Raw genomic sequence first — 22823 nt, 5'->3', positions numbered from 1 at the left:
TGTAATAAATTGAAATGTAATAGTCTTTGAGTGTTATCCTTTCCATCTTGATCATAGAATTAACCGCCATTAAAAGTTGATTGAATTGGCAAAATGTTGATCATTTTTGAAGATGAATGATGGGTATATTGGGATCCATTATATTATTCTGCTTTCTTTCAGATAGGTTTGAAATTTTCCACTATGAAAAGTTAAAAGTTTCTTGAAGACTACTTATTTAAAAAAAATTACTGAAAGCCTTTAGCTATTTTTTTTTTAAACCAGAGAAAGCTTGAAGATACTATGTTTATTTAACGTCCAAGCTTCTGCTTATCTTGGAAGGGGGTAGAACAGGTAACAGATGTCTGTGGTGACATTTCCAATTATGTGGAAATCAGAATGGCTGGTCGGCCGAGATAGGGTTGCTGTGTAACAGTTTTGTATTGTTTGTCATCTGAAATAGGCTCAAGACAAGGCGTGCCCATGGTGGGGCTGGTGGTGGAAGGAGGTCCCAATGTCATCCTCTCGGTGTGGGAGACCGTGAAAGACAAACACCCAGTGGTGGTGTGTGAAGGCACTGGCAGGGCGGCCGACCTCCTGGCCTTCACCCACAAACACTTAGCAGATGAAGGGTAAGTGGTTGGCTCTCACCTCAGAAACTGCCGTGACTGTCCCTTCATTTTAGTTCTTTAAGCTCTGCTTTCACATGGGCCGGATATCCTTGGAGGGCAGAGGTGGAGACTGGAATTCATTTTTCAATGATTTTTGTATTTATCAATTAAAATGCCCTCCAGTGACGCAAGTTGCTGTTTCCCTGAGCTGAAGAATGACCTGCCTCTAAGGTACACGTGAGGCTTGTCTGAACTCCTGAGAAAAGCATTTGCAGGGAGAGTGAGGGAGGAGATGCTTCTGCAAATGGCCATTAAGGCTAAAACATTCTGCAGTGAGTGAGGAAACCATTGTGACAAGATCACCTTCAAAGAAAATAGCAGGAATTGGAGAAATTAACGTTCTGACATTTATATAATGTATTTTGTGCTTATTTGAGTTTTTAATTCTTTCCCCCCATTTATTTATTTATTTATTTATTTATATTATTATTTTTAAAATACATTTTTATTGATTTCATAGAGGAAGGGAAAGGTGAGAGAGATAGGAACATCAGTGATGAGAGAGAATCATTGATCAGCTGCTTCCTGTATGCCCCACACTGGGGATTGAGCCACAACTAAAGCATGTGCCCCTGATTGGAAATTGAACCGTAACCTCCTCGTTCATAGGTTGACGCTCAACCACTGAACGCCGGCCTGGCTCTTTCCCCCCTTTTAAATAAGAAGGTGATTTTTCTCCAGCCATCCCTATATCCACTGTGGTTTTTCCCATTTCAAAAGCATGACATTTAGTAAATAAAGTGCTAATGAACTAAAATATAGATCCTGCTAATTTACTTAATAAACACTCATGCTTATGCTATAACTGCTTTCGGACGATTATTTCCTTACAATTGATCTCCTTTTCAGCCCTCGGCTCTCTGCTTTCACCCTCCACCCTCTTCCTTATCCTTTCACACCTTTCCCTTTCCTAAAGTCACCCTCTATGAGCGGTTCTTGAACTTTTTGGGGTTTCAGATCCTTTTGAGAATACTGTGTCCATAACTTCTGAAGATTGATGGCCTCCTGGAAATCTACCAGCTCGAGAACCTTGCCCAAGTTTAGTCTTTCCAGGATCATGGCCGAGCAGTCTATTCTCATTTTCAAATTCAGATTTCTGGTGCCGCTGCCTCTCTTTGCTTCCTGCTCATTTTCTTCCTGGGCAGAACTGTCCATAGACGCCTCTCAGTCAGGTCAGGCAGACGCTTGGTTTTCTTGTACTGATGTTGGTGACTGTTCCCTTCTCTGCATTGTGTCAAGTCCCAGCCACTTATTTCTCTCCCAGGACACTCCGTCCTCAGGTGAAGGAGGAGATCATCTGCATGATTCAGAACACCTTCAACTTCAGTCTTAAACAGACCAGGCACCTTTTTCAGATTCTAATGGAGTGCATGGTACACAGGGATTCTGTGAGTATGATGAAGTGATGACTCAATCGACTTAAAAATGCTAATTTTTAACAATTGTACTATTTATTTTTATCATTTTTAAAAGTTATATGTAACTCTACAGAACTTGACCCTTAGTTGAGTAACCTGGCTTCTTAACCCCGCACTCCCTGTTGCAAATTTCCAAGGAATTTAGGAAAAAGCACTTAGCATAGCAATAGTACATAAAAGTGATTAATTTAGAGGAAATTACACATACATTTTGTCAGTGGTTAAAGGAACAGCTTCCTGTCTTAAGTGATCTCCAGTCTGTTGGGCTAGAGGACTTCGTTGGGCATCCTGAGTAAATCCTGCGGGAGATCATAAGGACCCACTGGCAATGGGAAATGTGACCATATACTTTGGGATAGAAAACGGAGTCTAAACGCTATGAGCTGAGAATATAATATAGATTCAGGAAAATACTTTAGTGTTTTAGGGTACTTTGATGAAAATTTTTTTCAATGATTGGATAATATGAAGCTGACAATTACGGTAAATATGCAGATATGTTATGATTTACTGTGATCTTTCCAGAATTTGAAGGCCGGGTCTAATTATACAAGATTTTTATCATCTTTAAGCACCTGGCCTTATAAAAACCAATTGAACAAGTTCTGGCTAGACAAAGCATGGCTAAACATATGTGAAAAAGCCCTGGGGTTTTAGTTGTTCTAGTAACAACAAAAGTAACAACCATGACTATAATTAGCAGTGTGCTTTCAGATGTGTATTTCACGCCAAATAGCCCCATAAGTGAGTTCAGTGTAGCAGTGATTGCTTATTTCAGTTTCAGACGGAGCTGAAGCCTACAGAAATTAAGTGATTTACTCAGAGTATGAAGTTATGAAGTAGTAGAGTTGAAACTTGAGCTCAGAGTTGAAATTTTATACACTTTTTAAGGAAAGGACATGCTAAAGAGATCACCCTTATATTTGCCTCTTCCTGTCATCAAGGAAAATTACCAATGAGCGGTGGTGTAATACCAAGAGGGAACTAGAGAAGGCAACTAAGGGTTTGCACATTACAGGAATTGGGCTCTCAGCTCCTTTGTAATTGAAGTTTGATGTTACTCATGCACACAGAGGGACTGTAAGGCGGAGGGAACCAGTGTCTGAATTGTAGAAGCATAGTTTTTCTGTCTTCATGAGACCTTGGAGGTTAGGGTTCCTCTCATTATGTGGGTGAGGAACCTCAGATACAGTGGTCATAAGATGTTGACCCAAGTTTGACTAGTTAGTGGCATATGTAGGCCTAGAACTTGCCAATCTAGGCTCTTTTGTTGAACAGCCCCCTCTACTATATAAAATATATTTTCATTTGGAAAGACTGAGATACATTCATTAATATCAGGAGACCTTGTATAGTAATAAATAATGTCCTTATTTGTCTTGAAAACATTAGTCGCATGCTGGGAAGCACGGGACACTTTGACATTGTGATGACAGCCTGTGCTGTCCACTGTACTTGCTCATTGGGTGCATTGTAATTGCCTCACTTATTTTATGACAAATCCTTTAGGATCCACTTGTCATTAAAAAGCAACAGTCTTAGTTTCTAAGGCGAAGTGAACAAAAGGATCTCATTTGGTATTCCTTTAAAATGAGGAATGATTTCCTTTACACAAGGAACTGAACTGAGTTTCTTTTCTTTATAGCATGTGTACAGTAAATTAATGTTCTTTTATATAAGTTTCCTCTAGGAAACATGGATTTTTTAGTTGTTTTTTCTCCATGCATGCCCACAATTCTCCATTACCCTACATAGACATTTTCTCTTCTATAAGTAAATATTTAAACTCTGAGTGATTAATGGAGATTGTTTTATTCAATTCATTAGCTTGAGCATGAATTTTGTGGGTACTCTTGAAAGCATTTCTTTGCTAGTTTTCAAAATGTATGGCTTTCTGTTTTTCAACTGTTATAGATTATCATATTTGAGGCTGATTCTGAGGAGTTGCAAGATCTCGACCTAGCAATCCTAACAGCTCTGCTAAAAGGTGAGTGTCTGATAGGGTTATACCTGTTTCTCACTTCCTGTTTTTATATTCAGTGACACTGTGTGCTTCATATGTTGACATTTTAAATATAATATATGATTGTTCCTTTCTGTTACTCCAGGCACAAATTTATCAGCATCTGAACAATTAAATCTGGCAATGGCTTGGAATAGAATGGACATTGCCAAGAAACATATCCTAATACATGGACAACATTGGAAGGTATAATGAGAATGAAGTTATTTGGGAAAAATATTTTGTGTTGGTTTGTTAGGTAGGGGTGAAAGAGGAAATTGGAGGGGAGATTAATTGGCTTCAGAGGGGTGTGGAGGTAGCATCTCTATAGTTAGGTGCCCAGGGATCACAAAAACATTTCTCTCACCTACTCTGCCTCCCTGAAAATATTGTCTCCCCTCCTTGGCTCCTACATCCTAATTGAAGCTGAAAAAGTTTGGGGAAACGCAGATCAGAAGGATTTTTTATTTTTTGAATGGGCAGGTTTTTATATTACTAGAGGCCCAGTGCATGAAATTCATGCACTAGTAGGGTCCCTAGCAGCTGCTGGCTGCCAGCTGCCAGCCAGGTACTCCCTCCCTTCCCCTGGCCACCTGCCAGTGCCAGGGCCTCCCTCCCTTCCCCAAGCCGGCCCACCCCCTGGTCGAACTCCAGGAAGAACTCTCGTTGAGGGGACAATTTGCATACTATGCTTTTATTATATAGGATTTAAAACTTTAAGTTTATTTTATATATTTTTTGCATTAAATTGTAATAATTGCTCATAGTAGAAATTAATGAAAACAGAATAGTAAAAAGAAGAAAAATTACCTGTAGTGGTAATCATAATTACTATTACTATTAACATTTCATTTTTAAAAAATTACAGTTGCTACCATATGACAGGCAGATTATTTTGGGATCAAACTAATCATACATATTGTTTAAAACATCAAATGGTACCAAAACGATGCTAAAAACCAAAACAAAGCACAGTAGTTCTTTTTACTGCTAATCCCAAGAGCCAAGTACTTTTGACATTTTTTACTGATCTGTTACTTATAAACCTCCATATTTCTAAATAATAATGTTGGTGAAACAGCACCAGGTGTTAGACTGGTTGAGTCAGATCGAACCTTGGTTCAGCAGCCTTCGTACTTGAGTTCTGGCTAAGAAAGAGTTCAGTCAGGACTCAAACTTTAAGAGAGAGTTTATTTAGGAAGTCACAGAGGTAGAAGTGAGTTGTAGAAGAAAAGGGCTCAGGAAACAAACTACAGTGGCAAAAGAAGGGCCCTTGGAACTTAGGGGAAAAGCAAGGATATACTAGTGTGTGCCTGGGGGAAGGGAAGGGGGAAAGATTTCAGTGTGCTGGGGAAATATGGGGGTGGGAAAAGGCGTAGGCATGCTCAAGAGAGAGCTGAGCTGGCTTCTCTGTTCTAAGGACTTTTAAGGGTGGGCATTTTAGGGGAGTTCCTAGGGGAGGATCTCAATAGACTATTCATCAGCTTTCCAGGTGTGTCCCTTCAGGGTTGTGGTCTCCACTGAATGGTCAGCACCAGGGAAGGAAGTCATTAGTCATCACAGCTGGTCCTGATGTCAGCCATGGTATTACTCCACCTGGCCTTGCTGCTTTTCTGGGCCTGGAGTTGAAATACAACTGAGGCCCAGATGTTATCTCTAGTTTGACCAAAATTCTGTCTCTGCGGTCAACAAACCTGAGGCTTTGTTCCTAAGATTATTTGATGCGGGTCAGAACTTCATTGTTCTGAGGTCTTTTTTATTTAATCCTCACACAATATGTTCTTATTAATTTTTTGAGAGAGAGAGAGAGAGAGGAATATTGATGTGAGAGAGAAACATTGATCAGTTGCCTCTCATATATGCCCCAACCAGGGATTGAAACCACAACCTAGGTATGTGCTGTGAACGGTTATTGAACCCAAAACCTTGGTGTATGGGATGATGCACCAGCCAACTGAGCCACCCGGCCCTGAGGGCTGTCCTGAGGTCTTAATGCTTAAGGGAGTGGTCATGCAAGAGCTTGTATGGGGTCATATGAGGCTATGCTCTGGACCCCTTGTTCCTCTTCTAAGTGGGTGGACCACCTGACTAGCGACACGCAAGAAGAAACTTCAGAGGAGGGTCCGAACCCCATATAATCAGTGAAATTGAAAGGGGAGGAAAGGTTACCGGGGGGATGAGATCCCACCCTACAACTGTCTGTTGCTAGGCACCTGGGACTTTCCTCTCTGGTGACCTTCCATACTTGGTCCACTGTCCTTGCTCTGCTCATGCCTAACTGCCTGCTACAGTAAGTCATATTGCTGTCTTCTGATTCATCAGTTTTAGAGACAGCTCAACACTTCTGCCTGTGGTCCTCACTGCTTCAGTATGGACTCGTTGCCTGCGGTTCCTGGTGCTGGACTGTCATCCTTTATTGTCTTGGGAATACCTCTTGTGTCAGAGCATCCGTTTTCTGTATTTCTTACCTTCCTCCTTCTTGATTTACTCCTTTATTTTGGTGGTGTGCATCATTCACCAAACTCAGTAACTTCCTGAGAAAGGGAGTATAGAAGATTTTGAGGACTTATATGTTTTAATATATTTTAATTCTAGATTGGAAGTAATTCTCCTAGGGAATTTTGAATGTGTAGCTTCTAATACTCAGCATTGCTGTTGAGAAGTAAAAATCTTTGTTTTCTGATCCTTTGTGACCATTTTTTTCCCTCCTCTGGAAGTTTAAAAAAAGTCTTCCGGTTTTTCCAGTGTTCTGAGAATTCACAAATATATGTGTTATTTTGAGTCTTTAGGTCCATTATGCTGAACATGTGCTTTCAATTTGGCAATCAGGTGTTTCTGTTCTGGGGAATTTCCTCCTCTGTGTTCTCTGTTCTCTTTCTGGAATTCCTATTAATTAAATGTTGGACCATGGCTCTTCTAATCTTATCTTATTTCTTTTATCTAATGTGCATTTTCTTTGGTAGATTTCTTCAGCTTTAATTTTCATGCCTTGCAGGTAGCTTTTTTTTGTTTGTTTGTTTTGGTAGCAGGCCATTAACTTCTAAGAGTAAATTGTTCCTTGTCTTTTTTTTTTTAATGGCACCCTGAGTATAAATATCTCCTTTTATTTCTGAGGATATTAATGATGGTTCTTTAGAAGTTTTCTTCTTCCTCATTGCCTGATTGCTCTTAGTTGATGTTTTGTGGGAAGGCCCCAACATGAGAAATTCAGCATCGGTGTGTTTATTTCATCCCAGTGCTGCCAGAATTCTTTGGCATAGGCTTATTTGGTTGTTGACTTTTTTCAGTTTTAATTTCTGGGGACTTTCACTTTCTGGCTTTCTGGAGACTGCTAAGTCAATTACCACTTGACCATCTGCTTTCCAACTTTGAAAATGTTGCACTCTCTACTTTCTTGTATTAGGGGATTCATTTCTTTAAAAAAAATTCCTTTACTATAGTTTTAATGGAGTTTTAGGTAGGATGTGTTTAAATTGCCATTTATACTTTTGGGTATCATTTATACCCCAAAGCCAGGTGTAGTTTAAATGGAAATGTGCCTAGTTACCAAAAAAGAGAAAAAAATGCCACAAAGTATATTTTTATTAGAATTGCATTAAACCTGTGCTTTTATTAGGTAAGTATTGAGATCTTTATAATAGTCAGTTTTGCCACCCAAGAGCAAATTTATTCAGTATGTCCTTTATATCTTCAGGTTCACTTTTCATTACAGTATTTCTTCATTCGATGCTGAAAGAAGATTGTATTTTGTATTTACCATGTTGGAATAGTTTTGAGCTCAAATACACGTGGTCTTTTAAGTTATTTCTACTTTCTTAATTGTCTTTATATCTTTTATTTATTCCTACCCTCTGAAGCCTGGCTCACTGGAACAAGCAATGTTAGATGCTTTAGTGATGGATCGGGTGGATTTTGTGAAGCTCTTAATAGAGTATGGAGTGAACCTCCATCGCTTTCTTACCATCCCTAGACTGGAAGAGCTCTATAATACAGTGAGTATTGGAACATTTTATCAATCTCCTCCTTTAAAATTTACATTAAGGTTTAGCTTGAATGTTCAAGTCTTCTTGAATGTTCATGTACAAATATAGCTTATAGAGAGACTTTTCAACCAAAGAACTATTCTTACCGATTCCATTTGATCCTAGGGATATTTTTGTATTTCCCATCATTAACTACACAGAATAGAGATGTAATCTAACTCAAGAAAATATTGTAGTAATTATGGTCTTACTATCATAATTAATGCCACAGATGTGAATAGGAATAAATTAGTTTAATTGAAATACTGAAAGCATCTTAAGGCCACTGTTAAAATTCTGTTTCTGAAACTTTTCTATGCACCCCCTTATTGTAACTAAACTGGCTTACTCATTGTAAAAACACCAATTGCTTGAGTTATGCACCCTTCTTGAAATGTCCGTCCTTGTCCTTTGAATCTTAGTCTTTCTTTAAAGTCCTATTCAAGTTCTGTCTTTTTGACTGGTCCCTATAGAACAAATTATTTTCAACTCTTGAGCACACACATCTTTATATAGTTGGTTATTTTTCTGTGTAAGTTGGTTTTTTAAAATATTTTTATTGATTTCAGAGAGGAAGGGAGAGGGAGAGAGAGAAAATCATTGATCGGTTGCCTCCTGCACATCTCCTACTGGAGATCGAGCCTGCAACCTGGGCATGTGCCCTTGACCGGAATTGAACCCGGGACCCTTCAATCCGCAGGCCGATGTTCTATCCACCGAGCAAACTGGCTAGGGCAGTACTCATTCTTTTCTATTCGGGAAAAACTCTGCAAAGAAAGTACTTACATTTTTCATTGACTCTCTCAGAAGCTTGATTGAACATAGTAAGGGTTCAATAAATATTTGTTGATGGAAAGTAATTGTGTGGTTTATATATGTTAAAGAGTAGTTACAAATTAGCTAAAATTAATTTCTGTCTCTTGTCACATAAAGCTAAGTCCTTACTACCTACCTATACACATACATCTTGCTTTGAAAAGTATTTCAATCTAATTACATCTTCTCTTGGGAAACATCTTCCTTAGAATTAATGTGGCTTAAGCTGCATTCCTAAAGATGTTAAAAGAAAATTTTCAGTATTCTGGATTATTTATGCATTCTGAAATAAAGTCTCCCCCCCCCCCCGTAATGAAAAGGCAATTAAAATTCTTTCTTTTGTTCTTTATTACAGAAACAAGGACCTACTAATATGCTCTTGCATCATCTTGTCCGAGATGTAAAACAGGTAACCTAGTTACGAATTTGTGCACATTTCTTTATGCATTGCCTTAGGTTTTGATGGAGGTTTCACCAGGTTTTGCTCTGTAAAATGTAGATTTTGATTTTCTAGTGAATTACCTACCCCTACCCTCTTTACTAGTGACTGAACAATTTCATCACCAAAGCATACTTTTATAAGTTTACTCTGTGTTTTAAAAGATTTGATCCACCAAGTATTAATTAATTAATAATAATTATTATCATAAAATATCGATCAGAGACACATAAAACTTCGAATCAGAACTAGAGCTCAATGTGGTACAGCAGTATTGCCAATGATGATAATAATATCTGTTAAAAATACACTTCCTGGACATGTGATTTCTGTTGTTTTTGTTATTGTTTTGACTATTAATGATACCTTAGTGATGGCTTGGAGGCCCTCACTTCTTTTTTTAAGTCTAAGCATTGTTCTAGAGGACTAGGATGAACCCCATTGCTCTGTTCCCTTCCTCATAATTTGCTGATGGTATTTTTATTGACCTTTGAGTGAAGTCAGATTTTTTAAAAATATATATTTTATTGATTTTTTAGAGAGGTAGGGAGAGGGATAGAGAGTTAGAAACATCGATTCAGCTACCTCCTGCTTACTCCCTACTGGGGATGTGCCCGCAACCAAGGTACATGCCCTTGACCTGAATCGAACCTGGGACCCTTGAGTCCACAGGCTGATGCTCTCTCCACTGAGCCAAACTGGTTAGGGCTGAAGTCAGATTTAAAATAATCTCTCCCATTACTTACCAAAACTTCTCAACTTTAACAGATGTTTATGCCTTAATTCCTTCTCTTTTAATTACTAGGAACTTTTATTCCCATGTGCAGAACACTGGGAGTGCCTTTTATTTGTCACCATGATTAATATCCATCCACGATGAGCTTGAAAAGTTCTTTCCACATTTTTCTGAGATCTAATTCCTTGATGGAGCGAGTATAGGCTTTCTGGTTATATTGACGTGGTGGGAGAGCCAGAGGGAAAGGATGCAGAAGAAGACATTTAGCTGTCAAATTAGTAGTAAGCAAAAGTGTCTGTGCCGATGTAAATTTAGTTTGCATCGATTTGTGATAGATCAAAATGCTTCTCCTTGGATTATTTCCTTAAACTTGGATTCTGTCACAGTAAACTGAAAAAAAAAAGGAGTGCAACAGGTTAAATAGGCTCTAACCTTGCAGCAAATAAGAACATAATTTTTATTGTTTCTTGAAAAACATAAATTATGAATGTGAAAAAGGGAAATTAAATCATTTACGTATTTACATATATACATATATATCACCTTATTTTTTGTTCAGTGCCTCATGAACGTTAGCCACAGAGAGCTTGTTCAGTGCTCTGTGTGTCTTTAAAAGTGTCCTGTGAATTACACTTCAGAAATAACATTTTTGAAGGTGGGTTTTTAGGGGCTGAAATAAGTTTCATTTAGACTAAGATCCAGGTACTTAGAAATCTGTTGCTAGGCTCTCCTACCAACCATAACATTTGTCTTGGCACAGCCTTATATTTGGACATCTCATTTGGTTCTGCCATTCCATGTTTCTTACTTCTATGTGTTCTACTTCCTTCCGTATTCTTGTTTTGCGTATGATGTTGTCAGCACAATGCAAAGTCTTATAGCCATTTTCATAAAGAGAGAGGCTGAAGATTTAACCTATTGTTAATTTTTGATCACATACATTCAACATATCTTCCAGTAATATTACTTCTGTTGTAGTCGTTATGTTATTTCCACTTAAAAACGATTTTTAATACTATGCTTAAATGTATTTTATTCTAAAGTATGTGCATGCATGAGAGAGAAAAGGAGCAGATATAAGCAGACATTCAGTGTCTACAAAACTAAAACCATATTAAAGCTAAGTATCCTTTCCCATCTCAACAAGGAGTTTGTATCAATAGCTGGTCATATTAATTGATAAGTTTGTAAAAATGATTGAAAAGTATGGCTCTATCTCTTTGCAGTTGATTTGGTTATGCTCTAATGGCATGGAAAAGTAGGGAAAGAGAACTGAAAGTTATAACTGATTATATGTTTTGTTTCAGCATACCCTTCTTTCAGGCTACAGAATAACACTGATTGACATTGGATTGGTAATAGAGTACCTCATTGGTGGAGCGTACCGCAGCAGCTACACTAGAAAAAATTTCAGAGCCTTCTACAATCTCTACAGAAAACACAAGGTAGCACAACTGAAAAGACCCTAGTAAAATTACGGATAGCTCATAAAAGTGGCTTGGGAAGTTCAGATGGGAATAGCTCCTAAAATGGGCATTCTGTGCATCAACATTTTTTGAGTATTTGCTGTATGTGAGGTACTGTGCTGGCATGTTGGCCTGGGATGGACATAACGATTAGGAGTTTAGAAAGTCATAGAGGGAAAAGATTTATAGATAACTAGCCATGATACAGAACAGATTAGAATATGTGCTATCCTGACACAGAAGTAATGTGATGAGAAAGATTAGGGGGAGAGATGACCAGTTCTTTCCTTCCCTTCTGTCTCTTTTGAAAATCCAGAAGTCTAAAGCTTAATGGGATTCGATCTATAAACTCACAGTAGTCCATAGTCTGGAGGTGACAAACTTGGGACAAGTGTGGGGATTGTATTGAAAGATGCATGCAGAATGTACTTAAAAACACATATTTTTCATCATAGTTTTAAAAGTCTAGGAATGTGAAATCAGACTGGCTAACAGAGAAAACATTGCTTGTTTCTTGAAACTGCCTTTACAGAGCAGTAAACTGAAGAGACTAATTTTTATTAGAGGCTAATTGAAATGTTAGGAAAAGGGCATTTTTGAGAAGAACAGAGACAGTGAAAGGCACAGGGCTGTGGACGTCAGGGGATGTTTTTGCAGTGAAAAGGAGACCTTTGTCATTGGAGAAGTGCCAGCAGGTGGTGAGGGATGAGACTGGGAAGGTAAGTTGGGACTAAGATCACGTGAAGAGTCCAGAATATCAAGCTACCCAAGGTTTCTTTTGACCTTTATTCATAAAGAATTAGGTGACATGAAAGCCCAACTTGGCTTTAGGAAATGAAATAACAAAACCAAAACAAACCCAGTGTGCACAGAGAAAATGTTCTTTATTGAAATTTCAAGAGCATAGGGATACACTTGAGGTGTCAGCTCCTTCATTTAAACAAACTACAGCTTGCTGTGTGGCTACCAGTGGCAGGTACCAGGACTGACTGTGGCCTTGGTGCAGTCCAGGGGGGAGCAGGCGAGGCACCTGTCCTAGTGCCCTTTCTAGAAATGACCCATTTCTCTGATTCTTGTCTAGTGAAGAAGTACTGAGTTTATTGTGTTGCCTCATAAATTAGATCATGGAGTTACAAATACATGATTTGCAGTCAGAGAGATCTGGAATTGAATCTTTGTTTTGCTCATTAGTAGCTGTGTAATCTTGAGCAAGAAACTTAACTTCTCTGTGTGCCAGTTTCCTTATCTATAAAAGGGGAATAACAATACTCCTTTTGTAAATTTATCCAAAGGACTAAATAAATCAATAACTGAAAAACCCATATTTTTAGTTTTTTTTTATAGCCGATATCGAGTAACTGTTAATAATTCTCATGATTATCACTGATGATCCTAATTAATTCTTTATCACAATAATAATAAGTTGAGTGTTATCTTTAAAAAGTCTTCACCCCATCACTTTTATGTCTAATTTATATCCATAAAACAGAAACTAAAAATAAATAAAATAGTTCAAAGCCTAGGGTTTGTACCATAAACTTTATATTTGTCCTTTTACCAATGCTTCTCTTTGTTTTTCTTTCTCATTGATTAAAGGTTCATGCAATGAGTTTTGTTGTTGTGCTGAGCCACTGGAATTCCGGTGGCGATCTTATATAACACGTGGAGAGATTCCACAACTTCCTAACTTAACCTTAACCTGGCAGCTGTTTGTGAGTGGGGACTTTTCCTTATCAGAAATGTGTATCTTTATTGCCTATTCTGAGCTTGTTCCAGGTATGGAACATCCATTGATTTCTAATGGAATTTCCACATTGAGAAGGAATGCAGATCCATAATAGGGAACAAAAGAGCACGTTTCCTAAGGTGTTAGGAAATAACAGCGCCCTTAATAAGAAGGAGATCATGGGAGGCTCTTTTTGGGTCAGCGAGTAATTAATCTGATTAATGATTACTTATTAATCCCGGATGAGAGAATACCATGGGGTATTTGGTAGGACACAATAGTATATTTGGTTTTCATTACTGCCTAGAAATACAATGTTAATTGTCATCATTATAATCTTCTTTTTTCCCTTTTTTTTAAATTTTAAAAATAAAATACTATATGCCAGAGAGTGACCAGCTTTGCTGAGAGCCTTTCCCAGCCCCCTGCTCCCGGGAGATGTGCCTCAGGAAATAGAAAGGAATCTGCAGAAAGCACGCTGCATTCCCAGTTCATCAGAACCGCCCAGCCTTACAAACTCAAGGTACTGTTACTTATTTTTAGGTTTGAAAAGAAAATTGTTCTTGCCTACTGAGACCATTTCTTCCTTTAACCCTTTGAGTGCCGACCAATATCCTAGGAACTGTGCTAAAATTGCCAAGGCATTTTTGCTGATTTTACAGCAGTTTAGGAAAAAAAATTATGAATCGCAAGTAAATGAAGTTACATATTCAAAAACTTAAGGAAACCTTTACTACATTGACATATTTAGCAATATCATCATCACTAATAAAAGCAGACTTAGAACTGGACGCCATTTCGAAGCTTTGATAGCGCTCCCGGCACTTTTGGCGAAAGACAGGAGGAGCGCGATCGCGCTCCCCGGCACTCAAGGGGTTAACATTAGAGAAAGGGAGATACAAAAAAAGGACCCATTAACAAGTACCATAAACAGATGGTGCAAATTAAAGCATAACGGAGCTGCCTTATAACAATGAGCAAAGGCCTAGGACAGAGCACTGGGAACTAAAGAATACCCGGGGTTGGCACATCAGCCTGTCTTCCTTGTCCCTACTGCCACCTGGTCCGGATGGTGACTCAGGAAGGCAGTCCATGGGATGGTATGAAAAATGTAATTGTTAACCCAACACCAAACCCTCATACCCTTTCCCTGCGGCTAATTGGATATGACTACTTCCTTCTCCTTTACTTCTCTCTTTGATTATTCTTTCGCATCTTAATTTTTCCCCTTTGAGGCTTTCTTAAAGTTAATTTTAGCTTAATGTTACAGAATGAAAATGGTAATGTGTGCGCCCACGCGCATGTACACAACATTGTTATTTCCCTCCCTCTTTTTTTGGTTATTCTCCCTCTTGCTATACAACCTCAGTCCCACTTGCCTCTGGGGATGAATGCGTTGCTCAAGAGTTTCCATATAAATGGTTCCTATATTGGCTGAAAGAGATTTGCTGTCCACAGCTCCTAGAATGAAAATCTTTTAAAATAAAATTACCCTTAATTATCATCAACGAATACAAACTTTATTTGTAGAAATAGAGGAAGCTTGTTATAATTTTTGCTATTAACCCCCCCAATTTAATAAAAAAGAATTATTGAATCTTATTAGTTTCCAGGCACTATGTTGGGTGCTTGGTTGAATTTGGACTGCAAGTGGATTAGGAAAAATATAATGATAATTGAGAAATGATCCTCCCCGCCCCAAAGTAATATCCATACTGCAGTATGATGGACATTGCTATTGAGACACACGCACAGTGTTACAGATGAACATGGCAGGTTAGAGAGCAGCATTTGAAATGAGCTCTAAATGATGGGTTTACCAGGTGGAGAACAGTATTTCATCATTACCCATTCCCCTCACTAGAGGAATATAATCAGAATAAAGAAAACGTAAAACCAATCTATTTGGATGCATGTTGGCAACATTAATGACATTTTTCTAAGGGGATATGAATCATTTGTCAGGTGAGGTTAGAGTTGTTTTTAAAAAAATATATTTTATTGATTTTTTACAGAGAGGAAGGGAGAGGGATAGAGAGTTAGAAACATCGATGAGAGAGAAACATTGATTAGCTGCCTCCTGCACACCCCGTACTGGGGATGTGCCCGAAACCAAGGTACATGCTCTTGACCAGAATCGAACCTGGGACCCTTCAGTCTGCAGGCCGACACTCTATCCACTGAGCCAAACCGGTTAGGGCTAGAGGGTTTTTTTGTAATAGTTGCCACTTATCCAGTTTGTTATTTCAACCCATTTCCTTGGGAAATTAAAAGTCGTCACATATTCAATGGCTCTGTTCCGAAGGTGTAGTGTTTTAAGTTGTACTAAATGAACTTATCGTATCTCAGCTTAGGGACCCTGGAACTATTAGATACAACAAGCAATAGATTACTTTAGAGGCCAAAGTTTTGGTTTCTGGTTTATAAAGTTCTATTATATTTTTTAACTGCTCTTGACAATTAATTATTTATTTAAATTACAGTTTACATTCAGTTTTACTTTGTATTAGTTTCAGGTGTACAGCATAGTAGTCAGACAACCACTTTACAAAGCGTTCCTCCCCGATAATTCCAGTACCCACCTGGCCCCACACATCACAATATTATTGACTATATTCCCTATGCTGTACTCTTCATCCCTGTGAATGTTTTGTACCTACCAATTTGCACCTCTTAATCCCTTCACCCTTTTCACCCAGCCCCCCAGCTCTCCCTCCCCTCTGGCAACCATCTTTCTGTTTTCTGTATCTGTGAGCCTATTTCTGTTGTTTGTTTATATTGTTCTTTAGAATGCGATATGATTTCACTTATATGTGGGATCTAAAGTTCTATTATTATTATTTCCATCTCTAGGATACCTGACTTGTTTCATTAGGTAGAACATCATGTACGTGAGTATTTGGAAACCGTTCCTATTTTATTTCCCAACAGGAAAAGCCTATAGTCCTTCATAAATCAAGGAAGAAGTCAAAAGAACAAAATATATCCGATGACCCTGAGTCTACTGGCTTTATTTACCCTTACAATGACCTGCTGGTTTGGGCTGTGCTGATGAAAAGGCAGAAGATGGCCATGTTCTTTTGGCAGCACGGAGTGGAGGCCATGGTCAAGGCGGTGATTGCTTATATACTCTACCGAGCCATGGCCCGTGAGGCTAAGGAGAGCAACATGGTGGATGATGCCTCGGAAGAGATGAAAAATTACTCAAAGTAGGAGTTCTCTCTTCACTACATACTAAACATCGACAGTTCTTAGAACGGTTAGACACTTTTATCTCCCTCACCTTAGAACTTGTGAGATGAGTGGACCTGTTGCCCTGGCATTTCACGCACTATCCTATAAATAAGGTTTTTAGGTATTTTAAGCAGCTTTGTGGAAGAAAGGGAAGAGAGATGGAACTTCAAGTCAGGAGCCTTGGGTTCTAATTCTAGTGCAGCTGTCTACTAATTGGGCAAGTCAGTTGAGTAGATTTTGGGACTTTAGTTTCCTTATTGCAAAATGTCCAGTTAATGATTTAGAAAGTCCCTCTCAACTCTCAAACTCTTGGATACTAAGTTAAATTCAAACTTGTGGTTTACTTTAAGTATCTCTCAGGCAGAAAAACAAATAAATGTATTATATATTAAAGAACCAGAGTGTGATGTTGGAAGATAGAAAGGTTAGAAATGTTTTTTTCATTTTTTTTATTATGAAAGCATTATAGTAGTGAGGAAACTGGAAGCTGAAGTTAATAGAAACACATTTATAATTTTGATTTAAAAAGTTCCAGAGAATGACAGTGTCTACTTTTCAGTGAAAACAACCTTCCAGAAAATTCCAGAAAAAATGTCTCTAGGTCTGGTTCTTTCTGAAGTCATCTATATATTTTATAAAATCTTTTTTAAAAAGTAGTTCCACAGTTTCCCTTAATTGCTAGCCAGTTTTGAACAGTATTTTCCGTAAAAAATTCTTTAGTAGGTCTTATCAGGGAGCCCTCACCAAGCTCTGTGTTGCCTGTTTTGTGGTGTGAAGTGGCTTCTTCCAGGCATAGCTCAGGCACTCCTGGTGTGGACAGATTCTCTGCCACATGGAAGTAAGCCCTCTGGTTCTGTTCCTTCAAGAAAGGGACAACAATCCATTTCCTGAGCGGCAATCCCTTTACAATCACTTCTGCAAACTGAGATCATTAAATTGCTGTCTCCTCTCTTCTGAGTCTCTGATCTTATCTTTTCGAATGTTTCCGGGCTTCTCACCTGCATTTGTTTTGGTCACTCACCACTGTGTCCTTACAGGCAGTTTGGCCAGCTTGCCTTGGACGTGCTGGAAAAGGCATTCAAGCAGAATGAGAGAATGGCCATGAAGCTGCTGACCTATGAACTCAAGAACTGGAGCAATTCTACTTGTTTGAAACTGGCCGTGTCCGGAGGGCTACGGCCCTTTGTTTCACATACTTGCACCCAAATGCTACTGACGGACATGTGGATGGGGCGCCTGAAAATGAGGAAGATCTCTTGGTTAAAGGTACCTTCACTTGCTTTATAGAATTTAATATTAGTTTTGTCTGAAGGTCTGTACTCTTGGGTTCATTTTTTTCCTTGTTCCAGAAGAAGATCTTCAGAAAACCAGTTAATAGCATTGATTCTTAAAGATGAGCTGAGACCTGACAACTGCTTTGTCTCCTATGACCACAGTTTCTCTTAAAAAGTGTGATAATCGTACTAGCTCTGTCCCATCACAAAGGCATACTCACGAAGATGGCTAGAAGATGTTAAAAACATATGCAAACATATGCAAGATTACATTAGTAGCAAACTGCTGTCGCTGATAATTACAACAGAAATAAATGAGATTTTTTTTAGTGAAATTTTGCTCAGCTTCAGAATAGCAACTGATAATAACCTAAATGAAATTAGCAGTTTCTGTTATTCTGTTCATTCAATGTGATTTTTCAGGGAATAAATGGCTGTTTTATAAAGGTGCCCTCAAATACACTTGTTCACACCACTATCTCCAAATTCTTCTGTTCTATTACAGTTTGGCCTCATCTCTCATCTTGAATTATCAAGAGTAATTGCTTAACTACTAAAGACATTTAACTTTTGACATTAAACCTAAGCCTATAGCTTTAGATTATGGTTAAGCTTAAGAAGTGCATGTGCTACCCAGTCGGTATGGCTCAGTGGTTCAGTGTCAATCTATGAACCAGGAGGTCATGGTTTGATTCCTGGTCATGCCTGGTTTTGGGCTTGATCCCCACTAGGGGGCATGCAGGAAGCAGTCAATCAATGATTCTCATTGATGTTTCTGTCTCTCCCTCTCCCTCTCCCTTCCTCTCTGAAATCAATAAAAAAAATAAATTTTTAAAAAAGAAATGCATGTGCTTATGAAACTGAAAAAAGGGATAAAGCCTGAGCATTAAGAGCGCTGTAAGACTATATTTTATATTTTAATTTTATTCTTCCTACAGATCTTAAAAATATGGTGTTTCCCAAATAGAATGACTGTTCTTAAAAATATTTTTTTGGTGGATACACTATAGAGAACACAAAGAAATAAAAGATATAAGATATAAAATATGTAAAAGAGCTTGCACATTTTTTTTTTTAATATTTTTTTATTTTTCGCTTAAAGTATTACAAAGGGTATTACATAAGTGTCCTTTTTTTCCCCCCCGCCCTTGACACACCCCTACCCTCCCTTACCCCCCAGTGTCTTATGTCCATTAGTTATGCTTATATGCATGCATACAAGTCCTTCGGTTGATCTCTTACTCCCCTCCCTCCTGCCCCCCAACTCTCTCTGGCCTTCCCACTGCAGTTTGGCAATCAGTTTGAGGCAGCTCTGCCTCTGTATCTATTATTGTTCAAAAGTTTGTAATGGTCTTTATTATCCATGAATGAGTGAGATCATGTGGTATTTTTCCTTCATTGACTGGCTTGTTTCACTTAGCATAATGAAGAGCTTGCACATTTTAATTCCACTAATGAGACTGCAGAAATAAGATAAAAGTCAGTCATAAATTATTCCACATAGATTCCTCTTTGTGGAAAAAGGGATGATTCATGTCCCTGGTGGGACAAAGGGGGATATTTTGAGGTTTCATCACGCTACTCAGAATGGTATGCAATTTAAAACTTATAAATTGTTTGATTTTTGGAATTTTTCATTTAATATTTTCAACCATGGTTAACTGTGGGTAAACAAAGTGAAACTGTGGATACGGGGGATTATTATATATGTATTTTAAAACCTTTAAATGAATATATGTATATGCATATATATTTTGTCTTTTTTTTTTTTACAAAAATGGAATCATGCTGTATTGTTCTTTTACTTGGTTTTTTCACCTAATATAACTTGGATACCTTTTCATCATACTCAGAATTGCTTTTGTCTTTTTAATGGTTATATGGTGTTTCACTGTTAGGTTGTCCCACACCAGCTCCCCTCTATAGGTGTACATTTATGTTGACATCAGTTTTTTCCTATCACAAATAACCCTACCACGAACATCTCTATCCATATATGCATTCATGAGTATTTCCGAGGAGTTGCTTCTAGAATTGGAATTGTTGAGTTAAAAAGTATGTATAGAATCAGGATATCAATTGAATTGGTCATGGGTCTGACATTTTATATACACTAAAATCTTAATTTTGTTATTTGAATAATACTGTGCCTTTTTTAATCCCTACTACGTATTCTGCTTTGTTTTCTTTTAAAGATCATCATAAGTATTCTTTTACCACCCACCATTTTGACGTTGGAATTTAAAAGCAAAGCGGAGATGTCCCATGTTCCCCAGTCCCAGGATTTCCAGTTTACATGGCATAATGGTGACCAGAACCCCAGCAGTACCGAGGAGAATGCTTGTATGGTTAGTGCACTGTCGTCGTAAACTGAGTTCTCATGGTATTGACTGCACACAGTGCACATATGCACCAATTTTATTTATTTAACAATCACATTATAGAATGGCCAAGTATTGTATGTATGATAAATTTAATTAACTCCCATGTATAATTAAGCAAAATATCCCATATCTGCAGGCGGCCTCATGATTGAGGTAGTGTTTGAACTGTGACTTGAGGATATGGAGAGGGAAAACAGCATTTCAGTGGAGGGAGACTACAAGTAGGGACCCAGAGGCAGGACTTGCAAGGTGTATGTCAGGCATCATAAGTTGTGTGGTGTGGTTAGAATCCAGGTTATGGTGGACGTGGAACAAGGAGGGGATATTTGCAGGTGTGGCTGGGACAGCGTGAGGCTAGATCATGGAGACTGTTGCATATCCTATGAAGGAATATGGTTCTTATTCTGTAGGTAATGATGAGCCAGTGACCGTATATGACCAGAGTGGCAAGGTGATCTATTAGGAAAATTATTCTGCCTCCAGTGTGTAGGATGATGCAGCAAGAAGACTACTGGATGCAGGGAGAGAACAAGCTAGTGTGACCATCCAGGTGAGAAGTAATAAGGGTTTTATCCAGGGTTAGTAGCAATGGGCGTGGAGAAGAAAAGACAGATTTTAAACGAAGGGTCAAATAGGGCCTGAACATGGGACCTGGGCAAGAGGGAGATAGCAAATATTACTGAGATGTTGATGGTTAAAACAAGACCATCTTTAGAGTGATCTAGGGATGACTGGGAAAAGAGCAGGTTTTGAAGAGGAAAGATGAGCTTAGTCTCAGACATATTGCTGAATCACAAAACTATTTTTAAAAATTGAATAATAATGTATTTTTATCAGAGCATCATTAAGTGGGAATGGTGACTGTAATACAGTAGAAAGTAGGCATGAATTGTAGTGGAGCTTATTTTTGTAGCTATAAATTTATTCTGTGTGTTTGCTGGTATCAGATTCCTATTTGAGAGAGAAGAGAAGAGGGAGAGAGGATGATGGGCGAGGGGAGAGAGAGAGAGAGAGAGAGAGAGAGAGAGAGAGAGAGAGAGATTGAGATTGAGATTTGAATAGAATAAAAGGTAAGAAAAATATTCTGGTGTTTACCTATTCTAAGGGAAAAAAAGTCCTGAATTTAAATTTATACTCTCATGTTTTTTTGTTTTGTTGTTGTTATAGAAGATGACATCTTTGAATCCAGCTCAGAGTTAGGATCACTTAGTACTTCATAATCCATATCAAAATGCCAAGAGTAATTAAAGACCTAATGAAACACTCCTGGAAAAAATAGTAAGGGAAGTTAATAACAAGGTCATTATTTAAATTGCTTTCTGGGGTCTTTCTGCAGTGGTAGTGATGTCATAAAAATCATAGTAAATGATGACTTTGTAATATGTTCTAAGCCATTTTAACTGTGGGCTGGTTCAGACCTGTCAGGAACCAGGTCTGTTCCTGCACCTCTAAATTACAACCCCATTTCTCCTGCCAAAAGTGACGTGAATGACACTCACATCAGGCATTGACATAACCCTTCTAGATGCTGAAGCCTCAAAATTACATTTCCCTGCAATTATATGGACAACAGGCAAAACGTGATTTATTTCTTAGCTTGAAAAATTGCTGATCTTGCGGATCTAACGCTAGAGAGAGATCTTTTGTGGATGGATTGAAGAAATGTACTAGTCTGAGAGGCATTGGATAGCATTTCTTTTTAATTTTTAAAAAAATCACAAAAGTAATGCATTTTCTGCTTAAAAATTAAAACCACACAAAACTCTATAGAGTGGGGGTGAAATCTCGTTGGCTTCTTTTTCATTTTCCCTGAATTTCCTCTTTTCAAAAGCAACCAGGCTGCAGGTGCTTTTTTCTTTTTATTTCTTTTTGCCCCTATTTCTAAAGGCTCTCCTGTGTGGGCACCTGTATAGTCACTTTTCACACAAACACTTCTCTGCCACACAGATACATATTACTCATCACCTGCAGGGCTAATCCCTTCGGGCTGACACACACCTTTTGAGAAAATGATGAAAGATTTGGTGCTTTCCCTAGAAAAATGCATGTACAAAACAAATACTTGCATGAAGTTCATAGGGTCCATGAACTTCAGGGAAAGAACCTTTGCTGTAAAGGAGTGGAGAAGCTCTCAAAGCCAGAATCCCGAAACTAACTCAGCATCCAACTTTCTTAGGAATTGGAACAGATGTGTTATCAGGGATTGTCAATTTTGCCCTCCTATAGGCTGAAAATAATTATATTATTGGTTATTGATTTTGTGGGAATTTTATGAATATCCATGGTTCCAAATACTGATAAAGGAGACTAAATGGAACAGGAACAGGGACCATTTAAAAATCCTTGCTACTGCCCTAGCTGGTTTGGCTCAGCGAATAGAGAGTCAGCCTGTGGACTGAAGGGTCCCAGGTTCGATTCCTGTCAAGGGCACATACCCAGGGCTGCCAGCTTGATCCCCAGTAGGGGTGTGTGGAAGGCAGCTGATCAATGATTCCCTTTCATCATTGATGTTTCTATCTCTCTCTCCCCTCTCCCTTCCTCTCTGAAATCAATAAAAATATATTTTAAAAAAATCCTTGCTACTACCCTAACTTTGAGTAGGTTTGATTATTAGCGACTCAGATTGCATTTCAGGAATACCCTGTGTTCCTTACCT

The 22823-nt window shown here is 38.3% G+C and overlaps 1 protein-coding gene across 19 annotated transcripts in view; it reads left to right on the top strand.

Moving 5' to 3' along the window:
* Positions 1 to 22823, top strand: part of TRPM6 (transient receptor potential cation channel subfamily M member 6) — a 121737-nt gene that overhangs the window by 37549 nt on the left and 61365 nt on the right. For 18 of the 19 annotated variants that reach the window (XR_002828733.1, XR_002828738.1, XR_002828737.1 and 15 more), the window contains 11 exons: positions 443 to 611; positions 1915 to 2038; positions 3983 to 4055; positions 4177 to 4277; positions 7928 to 8062; positions 9264 to 9317; positions 11391 to 11528; positions 13664 to 13798; positions 16207 to 16484; positions 17547 to 17775; positions 19979 to 20131. Coding sequence is in view for 12 of the 19 variants with exons in the window: in XM_023752366.1 (XP_023608134.1) it covers positions 443 to 611; positions 1915 to 2038; positions 3983 to 4055; positions 4177 to 4277; positions 7928 to 8062; positions 9264 to 9317; positions 11391 to 11528; positions 13664 to 13798; positions 16207 to 16484; positions 17547 to 17775; positions 19979 to 20131 (1589 nt within the window). In the remaining 7 variants the exon portion in view is untranslated. Of the gene's footprint in view, positions 1 to 264; positions 334 to 442; positions 612 to 1914; positions 2039 to 3982; positions 4056 to 4176; positions 4278 to 7927; positions 8063 to 9263; positions 9318 to 11390; positions 11529 to 13663; positions 13799 to 16206; positions 16485 to 17546; positions 17776 to 19978; positions 20132 to 22823 lie in introns of all 19 variants that reach the window. The other variant, XM_023752373.1, reaches the window with a different exon arrangement.

The sequence above is a fragment of the Myotis lucifugus genome, unplaced genomic scaffold (assembly GCF_000147115.1).
Source record: "Myotis lucifugus unplaced genomic scaffold, Myoluc2.0 scaffold_31, whole genome shotgun sequence".
NCBI classification, from domain to species: Eukaryota; Metazoa; Chordata; class Mammalia; order Chiroptera; family Vespertilionidae; genus Myotis; species Myotis lucifugus.
This window is presented reverse-complemented; position numbering and strand designations above follow the sequence as displayed.